General features: G+C 38.2%; 1 protein-coding gene across 27 annotated transcripts in view; it reads right to left on the reverse strand.

Moving 5' to 3' along the window:
• LOC105472850 (gephyrin) overlaps nucleotides 1-11,394 on the reverse strand; it is a 737,491-nt gene extending 726,097 nt beyond the window's left edge. For all 27 annotated transcript variants that reach the window (XM_071099297.1, XM_071099293.1, XM_071099295.1 and 24 more), the window contains exon 1: nucleotides 11,077-11,394. In XM_071099297.1, the coding sequence (XP_070955398.1) occupies nucleotides 11,077-11,140 (64 nt within the window). In that variant the 5' untranslated portion in view covers nucleotides 11,141-11,394. The remainder of the gene's footprint in view (nucleotides 1-11,076) is intronic.
• Nucleotides 11,395-11,699: the final 305 nt, after the last annotated feature.

Genomic DNA, 11,699 nt, shown 5'->3' on the forward strand with positions numbered 1-11,699 from the left:
TTTGCAAACTCTGATGTATGACACACATACACATATTCAAATATATCAAATATATGACTGTACACAAAAGAATAAACAAAAAGATTTTTTAAGTGGTTAACACTAGAGAGAAACTAGAGAGGTAATGTGATGAGGCTTAATTTCACATTTTACCTTTCTATGTTTTTACATTCTTTATAACACATAAATACACTTTAATAAATTTTTTAAACTAATTAAAAGAATGACATAAGAATTTAGGAGCTTTCTTATTTGCAATTTTTAAAATTTTCTTTTATATTTTATATTGACATACAATAATTATACATATTTATGAGGTACACAGTGATGTCTTAATACATATAATGTATGGTGATCAGATTAGAATAATCAATATATCCATCATCTCGAACATTTATCATTTTTTTGTGTTGGGAACATTCAATATCCTCCTTCTAGCTATTTGAAACTGTATATTACTGTTAACTATAGTCACCCTACAATGCTATAGACAAGAATTTATTTCTCCAATCTAGTTGTAATTTTGTATCCTATAACAAATCTCTCCCTGTATCCCCTTCACCTGACTCTTCCCAGTCTCTAGTATCCTCTGTTCTACTTTACTTCTATGAAAGCAACTTTTTTTAGTTTCCACACAATAGTGAGGACATGCAGTGTTTAACTTTCCATTCCTGGCTTATTTCACTTAATATAACATCCTCCAGTTCCATCCATGTTGCCATAAATGACAGGATTTCATTCTTTATGGCTGAACAGTATTCCATTATGTATATATATCACATTTTCTTTGTCCATTCATCTGCTGTTGGACACCAAGATTCTTTATCTTAGCTATTGTGAATAGTGTTGGAATAAATATGGTACACATGTCTCTTGCATATACTGATTTCCTTTTCCTTGGGTAAATGCCGAGTGGCAAAATTGATGGATCATATGGTAGTTCTATCTGCAGTCCTTTAAAGAACCTCTATACCATTCTCCATAGTGGCTGTACTTGTTTGCATTCCTATCAACAGTATATAAGAGGTCCTTTTCTCTACATCCTTGGCAGCATTTGCCATTCTTTGCCTTTTTTGTAATAGTGATCCTAACTGGGGTAAGATAATACTTCACTGTGGTTTTGATTAGCATTTTCCTGATGATTAACGATGCTGAACATTGTTTAATATATTTTTTGGCCATTTGTATGTCTTCTTTTGAGAAATATCCCACTTTTTTTTTAATAAGATTGGGTTTTTTGTGGGGTTTTTTTGTTTTTTCTGGGTTTTTTAATTTTTTATTTTTTGGCTGTTAAGATGTTTGAGTTCCTTGTATATCCTAGATATTAATCCCCTGTCAGATGAACAGTTTGCAAATATTTTCTCCCATTCTATAGGCTGTCTTTCACTCTGTTGGTTATTTCCTTTGCTGTACAAAAGCTTTTTAGTTTGCTATAATCCACTTATTTTTACTTTTTTTGCCTGTGCTTTTGAGGTCTTATTTAAAAATTTTTTTCCCAGACCAATGTCCTGAAACATTTCCCCTGTTTTCTTCTAGGAGTTCCATAGTTTCCTGTCTTACATGTAGGTCTTTGATTTATTTTGGGTTAATTTTTGTACAGAATAAGAGGTGCAGCTCTAGTTTCATTCTTCTGCATTTTTCCCAGAAACATTTCTTAAAGATTTTCCTTTGATCAGCAAGTGTTCCTGGGACCTTTCTCAAAACTCAGTTGGCTGTAGATATGAGAGGATTAATTTCTGGGTTCTCTACTCTGTTCCTTTGGTCTATTTGTCTGCTTTTACACCAGTACCATGCTGTTCTGGTTACTATCACTTTGTAGTATATTTTAAAGTCTGATATTATGATGTCTCCAGCTCTGTTCTTTTTGTTCAGGATTGCTTTGGCTATTCTAGGTCATTTATGGTTCCATACATATTTTAACTTTTTTTTTTTTCCTATTTCCGTGAAGAATGTCATTGGTACAGAATGTCACTGATAGGACTGCATTGAATCTGTAGATTGCTTTGGGTAGTGCCCACTTGCAGTTTAATTCAAATGTGACTTCTACAATGTGGATATTAATTTTATGAAAGCATAATCATTTAAGTTTAGACTATAATCAAAATGTTCTCTACGGACTCTTAGGTGAAAGTGAAGAGGGGGTGGGCACCACCGTGTAAATGTTTCTTCATCGTTATACGTCTGGAAATAGTATTTTTACTCTATTCAGTTTCTTCTTCTTTTTTTGATTTTTTGTTTGTTTGTTTTTGTTTTGTTTTGTTTTTGAGACGGAGTCTTACTCTGTCGCCAGGCTAGAGTGCAGTGGCACAATCTCGGCTCACTACAATCTCTGCCTCACAGGTTCAAGTGATTCTCCTGCCTCAGCCTCCCGAGTAGCTGGGATTACAGGCGCACACCACCACACCTGCCTGAATTTTGTATTTTTAGTAGAGACGGGATTTCACCATGTTGGCCAGGATGGTCTCGATCTCCTGACCTCCTGATCCGCCCACCTCGGCCTCCCAAAGTGCTGGGATTACAGGTGTGAGCCACTGCGCCCGGCTCAGTTTCTTATTTATAAGATATCCAACAGTTCTTAACCACTAATTAGAGTTTAACAATTGTTAATTTTGAGTGCACGTTAATGTGTTTTTTAAAAGAACAAGAAATAATTAAAGCAACATTTCATTTTTACTTAGCATTCAAACTGCACTTAATCTCTTTCACTCATAAGTTTCTGGATTTTTATTAACATTTGGAGAATCAGGCAGACACATTTAGCCATGATCCTGAAATCATGAAGCACTATACAAAGAAATAAATAAACCTATTTATTATAGTAATACCCACTCATTTTCTGATGCCCTGAACCCAAAAGTGAAAATATGTGCTTTCAGACCCTCACTTCAAATCTAATCGGATGTAATATCGCAAATAATTCTTGGCAAGTTTATGTGGTTCCCAAGGATATAGTAGATTCAAAACCGGAAGAGGAAGGTGAAGTGGGTAAAACCTGAAAAGCACATACGTTATGGAAACATACTATCACATCATAGTAACAGATATTCAGAACAGAATACAGAAATATAATTGTTGACCAGGCACGGTGGCTCACACCTGCAATCCCAGCACTTTGGGAGGCCGAGGCAGGCAGATCACTTGAGGTCAGGAGTTCAAAACCAGCCTGGCCAACATGGTAAAACTCTGTCTCTACTAAAAATACCAAAAAAAAAAAAAAAAAATAGCCAGACACGGTGGCAGGCGCCTGTAATCCCAGCTACTCGGGAGGCTGAGGCAGGAGAATCGCTTGAACCCGGGAGGCAGAGGCTGCAGCAAGCTGAGATCGCACCACTATTGCCAGCCTGGGTGACAGAGTGAGTCGGTCTCAAAAAAAAAAATAAAATAAAATAAAATTTTGTATCAAAAAAATGGCTAGACATAAAAACAGTTTTGGTGCTTGTACTTGTTATCTATTTTAAAAATAAAATATAAAAGCACTTTATTCCTTGAAATGAAACATAAATGAAGCATGAATGTGTCAATATCCAACTTGACCGAATAATGTTTTCATGGTAGTGCTAGAATATATGCTTCAAGACAAGAAAGATTGAACTGTCTTAATCACTATTGTGTCCCTCACTTACCACAGGGCCTTGGTACATAGTAGATGTTGAATACTGAATACACTATGTTTACCTTGATGAACCCATACTTACCCCCATTTAAAGGTAAGGAAACTGTGGTAAAATGTGCTTATCTTGAAAGTGGGAGAAGAGGCATAACTTTTGACTTCTGTCAGTGTCATTTTGATCACCAGAATCAACATAACAGCATTTTCAGAATTTTTTTTACCTATAATTTCAAATTTTTAGTTTTTAAGATATCAAATTTCATTACTCTAAAATAATCCTCCCACAAATGATATGCAATTAAAGCAATATACAAAATTAAATACTATAAAACCTCTCAAACACACATCATTATAAATATTATCCTGTTACCAGAAAAACATACCTTTTAAAATCTATTCAACCTCACTCCACCTACCCTAAACTATCCTTTTAGTAATAATAGCCAAGTTCTGGTTTACCTAAATGTTTCCTAAGGTACCATATAAATTTCACACCACCCAGTTTTTTATTAAACACCTTCTATCCAGTTACTTCATTAATAGATGCTATGACAAAAGGGCACAAAAGAAGTAAAGAACGGCCGGGTGCGGTGGCTCAAGCCTGTAATCCCAGCACTTTGGGAGGCCGAGACGGGCAGATCACGAGGTCAGGAGATCTAGACCATCCTGGTTAACACGGTGAAACCCCGTCTCTACTAAAAAATACAAAAAGTTAGCCGGGCGCGGTGGTGGGCGCCTGTAGTCCCAGCTACTCGGGAGGCTGAGGCAGGAGAATGGCGTGAACCCGGGAGGCGGAGCTTGCAGTGAGCTGAGATCCGGCCACTGCACTCCAGCCCGGGCGACAGAGCGAGACTGTCTCAAAAAAAAAAAAAAAAAAAAGAAGTAAAGAACACAACCATATGTCTCAAGAACTAAAATCTACTTTGAATAAGACATATATACACGAAACTGTGGCAAGTTGCTCCCAAAGCAACATACAAAGAGGAAGGAACCAAAAATGACTGAGTATCTCATCTGAAAATGCTAGGCATTTTCATATGTGTTACCTCTATTAGTTCTGAAAACCGTGTAAAGTAGGTATTGTCATCTTTATTTTGGAGGAGAAAACTGAAATTCAGAGAGGTTAAATGGCTTCCCAAAATAAAGGGCTAATGAGGGTCTGAAATCCAAGTCTATCTGACTCCAAAGTTCTATCCTTTTTAAGCTACACCATGCAGCCTCCCACATATAGATGATTACAGGGTATAAACAACATTTATAAACATTGTAAGGAAAACAAAGACATCATTGAAGAGAATAATTCCTAGGAAATATTTTATTGACAAAGTCAGTCCTGAGCTGTGTCTGAAACCTAAGTATAAGACTGCTAATAACAGAAAGATTGTCACAAAAATTTCTAAATAAAAAATCTAAATATTTTCCTTCTTTGATCATTCTTCTATTTCTTATTCTCTTGCATTTTTAAGTATAACCTACCCTCCCCTATAATCGTTTCCATTACAAAGACAGAAAAAAATTAACTAGGTCTAATATCCTATATTTCTCCTTCCTGCTGGTCAGAATGCTAAAAGATAGAAACATATATTGCCATGAGAGCCTTGAAGTGATCTTAGAAACCAATTTCTTCATTTTAGTGGTAAGAAAAGTTGAGAGAGGGTTACATAATACACTGAAGGTTACAAAACTTTACTAGCCAAAATAGTATGAGAACATAGTTCTTACAGTGTTCTTTCTATGATCCAGTGCTCCTTAAATTTTTTGCCACGAAGTGCCAATAATACAGAAGAATGATGAGATCTGGAGCTCACTTGAAATATAATGGGTTCGCTTGAAATTTCTTTGAAGTTTCTAATTTCATCTTAAAGCCTCACGTAAATTCTATACTTTGTGCCTAATTTACTCATGATTATCTTCTCATTAAAGTTATTTAAATTAATACCATCAAGTAAAATTGGTACTTAAAAAATTATTGTGTTTGTTTCCATGGCTTAGATTCTAAGCCTTATAGTATCCCTTGACACAATGTCATGTACTTCAGTTTGAGAAGAATGCCCCAATTATGGTGACAATTCCTTCATCGTATTTCATTTCCTTGCTGCTTTATTTTCCAAATTAAGAATTCTTTTTAAACCTAATTACACTCTTTCAAAATGTATAAATACTGACAAAGCTACTGTTAAAATTGTTGGGTGTGTTTAAACACAAAATTTTCAAGAAGCTCTACTTAGTTAAAATTAATTGATTAAATACCATTTAGTTTATAAATTCATTAAAGAACCTGGATAGAACTTCTACTTAGCAATACTTCATTAAACATTTCCTTTTTGAGAGGTCACTCAAAAAACAATTTTAATGAAAGTAAGATTACATGCCATTCATATTAACTACAGTCCCAATTACTTTTAAGTAGGTTAAACAATCTTTTCTTCTTCCTTGGTATTTATCTTCTCTGCCCAGATGTGAAGGAAGAAATCCTTTGTGGTTTCACTACTTTCTTTTTCAGGTTTTTTTTTTTTTATACATTTCAAATTCCAAATATGCTTCATTATTCTTCAATCCTATTTACAGAAACAGAGTAATAGATTTTATCTATTTTACTGATTGTTTTTAAAAACTCTCTGTTCAACTTAGCCAGGAATCTATCACCAGTAAGAGTAAAAATAGACTCTTATTCATCACTTCCTCCTTAAAAACATACTATTGATTTTCCACCAAACGCCTGTTTGAAGTCAAATAGTCGTATGTGTTTTTAATATATTTAAAACTCTAATTGTATAGCAACTAAGACTTTTTCAAGTCTTTGGTCAGTGATGATAGTATTAAGTACATTCACTTTGAAGTCAAATCGTCACGTGTTTTTAATATAACCAAAATTCTTCTAGTGTAGCAACTAATACTTTTTCAAGTCTTTGACTAATGATGATAGTACTAAGTACATTCATTAGAAATTAATTTAACATTTTCCTACTTTGATTAAACATTTAATTCTCTAATACATTGCTTCCAACAAAAAATTCACAAAATAACAATCTAATTCAAGAAGTAGGATTCCTTTCAAGTCATATAGCTCAATATTAAAAACACATATTGAAAAAAACAGCTAAGTTTGCCAGAACACACAATTCCACTTAGTAGGCTTTAATAGTAATTTGCCTACTTAATGACATCTATTCTCAAAACAGATATATGTATATATCCTTATCAATAAATGGGCTTTTCAGAAAATAATACTGACACATAATATACCAGAACAGGTTTCAAGAATGTAAAAATGTAAATGCTTAAACAATTGCAGAGTTATAAGGGTAGCATCTGCTTGGCTTAAACTTGTTTTCTGAATATTTTGAATGACTTCATTTATGAATAACTGAAATACTCCCTACATGTTACTGTAATATTTTGATGTTCTAATTTACAATTAGTCTTTTAACTAATCTCTAGTACCTAGTCTATTTGTTCCAATATCTCTTACTGAGTTCAAATCAACAAGTTAGTGCAATTAAAATGTATATTACTACAGCAAAAATATGATTTTTAAAAATGCTCTTTCCTAAAAATTTGTACCTTTTTCTCATTCATGCCACTATTAGTGACAATTTAGGTAATGGATTATCATCTTTGGCTAAGTGCCTCGGTATCAAACATTAGCTGTAGCGAACTAATATGATATTAAGTAGCCAATGGGATAATCTATATGATTCTACATTATATACATACATGTAGTCATTATTTTCCTGTTAACCTTTCTGTAGAGCTTTCACAGTGGTAAAACTAATATGCTGCTTTGATAAACAGCTTCTTTCAAAATAGAAAAAAAGTATATGAAGAGTGACACATTCTAGATATAGTGAGTCTGCTGTGTAACTAGTAAGATTGACTTTAAGTATAATTACTACTAAAGCTGTTAGAAAAAAATTCTACATCTGCACCACATCTTGTTTCTAGTTTTGTAGTAGTAGATACTTGTTTATTTGCTTCATGTTACTCATTACCACATTACCTTTAGTCTCTTCTATAAATAGTAATAGAAATAGAGAACATTAGACACAGAAATATTTCAAACTAGACCTTAGGTCACCAAACACCATGTGACTTTCATTTCTGTCAAGTCAACATAAGACAGTTTGGAACAAAGATCTTGTTCTTAAAGATGGACAGTAACATTCAACTTAAAATGTTTCCACATATAGCCTATTTTACATACATACATATTCTCATTTTCCTGATTTAAAAAAATTAGTATAACTAGAATATCCACGTTACATTAATTATCATAATCTCATTTTCAAGTGCTTAATAATTCAAAATAATGAAGCAAAAAATGCTTCTGCTAAATATTTCCCTTTCTACCATTATTCTTTCATAAACCTAATACAATTAATTTATTTGATGAGAGGTCTCAACAGACTATGTATTAAATTTGCCAAATTCATAACTGAAATGAAGATAACAAAAACATCTAATGGATGTAAAGTTTCAGAGAACAAGTATCTTTCAACAGGCAATAAAAAATGTCACAAAGAAGTCAATTAAAAACTTTAGAAATGACAATATGATTTCACAAAATACTAAGTAACATATTGTAAAATGTGTGTGTGGGTAGATCACACTTTCCACTATATTTGTAAAACAGATGTAGATAAAATACTTAAAATTAGTATTATGAAGCATGCCAAGAAGATTTTCTAAAAGAGGCCCTCCACCTTTTAAGAGAGCCACAAATTATAATTTACAAAAACTACAGTTCAACTCAACTTTCTTAAGTATGAAATCACAATACTTGAGTTCAGTAAAGAATAATTCTACACAGTAAACTGCAAAACCTGAAGTTCTAGAATACACAAATTTGCATAGCACGGCTTCATTTTTGTAAGTTCTTTCCTCAAAATCATATATCAGGCAAGACCACAGAAATTAAGCTGTTGATAATGAAACCCACTAGTTACAGACTTGAGAAAAATCAGTTTTCTTTCCTCTCCATCACAGTAGACAATATCTGTATCAATAACTTTTCAAGAAAAAGCGTAAGTTATTTCTGACTTCAAATATACATGTTATCATCAAAACCTACTTTCCTCTATTACCACTTTTTCCAAATCTGTAGCTGCCTTTTCATTCCTTCAGCTACATCCTTCTTCCTGGCCCTAGACTACTGTACCTCATTCTCATAATAGCTTCCCCTGATTGTCTTTAATTCCACTGTCAAGGTTAATGTTATCTTCTCTCTGACATTTTACCTATGCCACCTACCTATTCCACTTGAGCTTTCCAAGGCCTTTATATTACATTTTTATTCTGCTCAGGAGCCTCACCATCAACTACATATTTATTTATAAAGTGGCAGCTGACTTTCAACTCCCCTTAAAATTGCCAGTTTCTTCTTGACTCTAGCAAATGTATTAAATTCTCCCTTCAGGTAGTCATATTTGCTCCTAATCCATCTGAATATGGAATTTCTTTTGCAGTTAACCCCAAACTCATAGAAAATGTATTTAGAAAAGTTTTGCACAATAATTACATGCAATGTTTCTTGAGTTGTTTGCCTATCAATGTTATCCATATCAGACTGTAGGGACACGAGATAAGGTCTGTATCTTTCAAAGCAGTCTGTACAACACCTACCTGCTATGTCACTTCACAAAGCTAAGATGATTCGTTAAATGAAACTATTATTTAATGGAAAGCTTAAGCAGAAATGTTCATTTTAAAAATAGTTCTACAGTTTAACTTTTAAACATCTAAGGCCTTTTTTATTTCCACAGACAACTGACATATTTTGGTTTCTCACTACTCTATTAATTGTTAAAGAATGGCTAGAATTTAAAGTGCAAGTTGAGGGTAGATAAAGGATATACACTTTCACATCCCATCATCAGATTATTCGAAAATTGGCAATGTCAGTTCCAGGAATTCTGAAATACAACTGAATCTTCACATAACCAAACAGTTTCAGGATCAAAAGAAGAGAACAGCGTACCTTTCTGATTTGGGGGTTCCCTTTTCTGCAATTGGTTTAGACTAGTTTCACTACCAAAGGATCTTTTGATTAGGAAAATTCAATTAATCACCATCGATATATGGAAACAATACCAGGGAAAGGCAATCCTTTACTTAAAAGAGAGAAAAGGAGGCTTTGGATATCACCTTTTCATAAAATTCAGCAACTAAATTAAGCTTTGAACTCAGTATCTGCCGGCAGCCTCAGACCTTTTTTTTCTACCTAATAATAAAAGCAAGTCTTATTCAATTTAGTCCCTTCTCGAGCACCGTCTCGACCTGTCAGAATTTGGCAGTTAAAAAAAATTTTTTTAAAAGAAGGGAAACACTAGGATTCCCGTACACATTGCTTCTTTTTCCGAAATCACATCACTGAGTCTTGAGCTTCCTTCACTCCAAACTAAGCCCTCAGATTCCAAATATAGTTCTTTAACCCCCGCCTCGCCACTCAATTACACATAAACCTTGCCAACTACAGAACCACAGCAGAAACCCCTACAAATCGGCTTGGCGTTCATCTTAGAAGTCATGCCCTGCAGCAACTGCCGATCGCCGAAGTGACGGATATTAACCACATTCAGCGCAACGGAATCAGACATGCAGAGCACACACGGCTTTCGCGAGGGAGGGAAACGCGACCCGGGAAAAGTGCGCTCCTCACCAGCCTCGGGGCGCTCCACCGGGGTGGGGGTTCCCAGAAAGGAGGGGGAGAGGAGCCCGAGTAGGGGAATCCTGCCCTCTCAAGTAAAAAGAGCTGGATCCCCGGGCCGCAAGCTGCAGCCCGTCCTCGCTAAGGAAACGACGAGGCAGAGGGCCCTTTGCTCGGTAAGGCAGAAGGCAGACACTTTCTGAGGTCCGGATCAAGCCGATCCCCCATCCCCCGAAGGAGGCGAAGGGTGCCCCATGGGTGGCTGAGGGGATGCCCGGCCCGCGAGGGACAACCCGAGGAGAAGCAGTTTCATCTGATTAACACCTGAGTCGCGTCCGGGCAAGCACAGCTACTGGCGTGGGGCCGCCCGGGTGGGGGGAAGGGAAAGGGAGGAAGGGGGTGGAGATGGGATTCCCCCCTCTCTCAGAAGAGCACTAACGGAGGATGCGTCCGGGCCAGCCGAGAGCGGCATGCTTCAGACTGCGGAGCCGGGATCCCGCCGCCTGCACCGACAGCGCGGATCCCGCAGCGCCCTCCGCACCGGCCCCTCGGTCCCCGGGGGCCCAGGACTTTGTCTCCGAAGGCGCTGGGGCCTGACATCCCACGGGGTCGACCACGGCTCCGGCGGGCTGGGGAAAGGGACCCGCGGGAACACCCCCAATCTCTGGCGGTTCTCAGCGGTTGTAAAATGCACCCCCGCGGTTCCCTTCTTCAGCCTTCCCTCCTCCCGAGGCCGCAGAGAAGGGCCACCACAGGCGAAAAGCCTAAGGCAAGTCAGGGACTGCAGCCTCATAGGTCCCGCACCTCCTCCCCCGGTTACCTGTAAGGACTCCGACACGGATTTGATGGTCGTGGTTAGTAAGGATCATTCCCTCGGTCGCCATGTTTCCCAGCGCAGTCACCGCACTGACAGGAGCCGGGAGAAATTGGAGCCCGGAGCGCGCGGGCCGGGAGCGCGCTCGCCGCGGAGAGCGCGAGAGCTAGGGAGCCAGGGAAGCGCGAGGAGAGCAGGGAAGGAGTGGGAGGCCGTAGAGTGCTCGGTGGCCTGCGTGGGGGAGAGGCCGCGCCGGGAGTGCGCGGGTCCGCGGGAGGGGGCGGAGTCAGGGCGCGCGACCCCAAGTCCGGCAGGAAGGAGGCGAGCTGGAGGGGTCGGTGGCCGCACGGGGAGAGCGCGCGGAGGCGGCGGAACGAGGCTGGAGAGGCTCAGGCCGCTCTGCGGAGCGCGAGACCCAAGGCAGCTAGATGGCAGGACTGAGAGGAAAGGAGAGCACACGCTCTGGAGGTTGCGGGGGCGGACTCGGGGACAGGGGCGGAGCTACACCCTGAGGCGTGGAACTCGGGGAGAGTGAGGGGAGGAGTGAGAGCTCGGGTGCTGAGTACTGGGAGCGGGAAGGAGCGGGAAGGAGCGGGCCCAGCCTGAGTAGGACCGCGGATCGCTCTTGG

Source organism: Macaca nemestrina, chromosome 7 (assembly GCF_043159975.1).
Source record: "Macaca nemestrina isolate mMacNem1 chromosome 7, mMacNem.hap1, whole genome shotgun sequence".
NCBI lineage: Eukaryota > Metazoa > Chordata > Mammalia > Primates > Cercopithecidae > Macaca > Macaca nemestrina.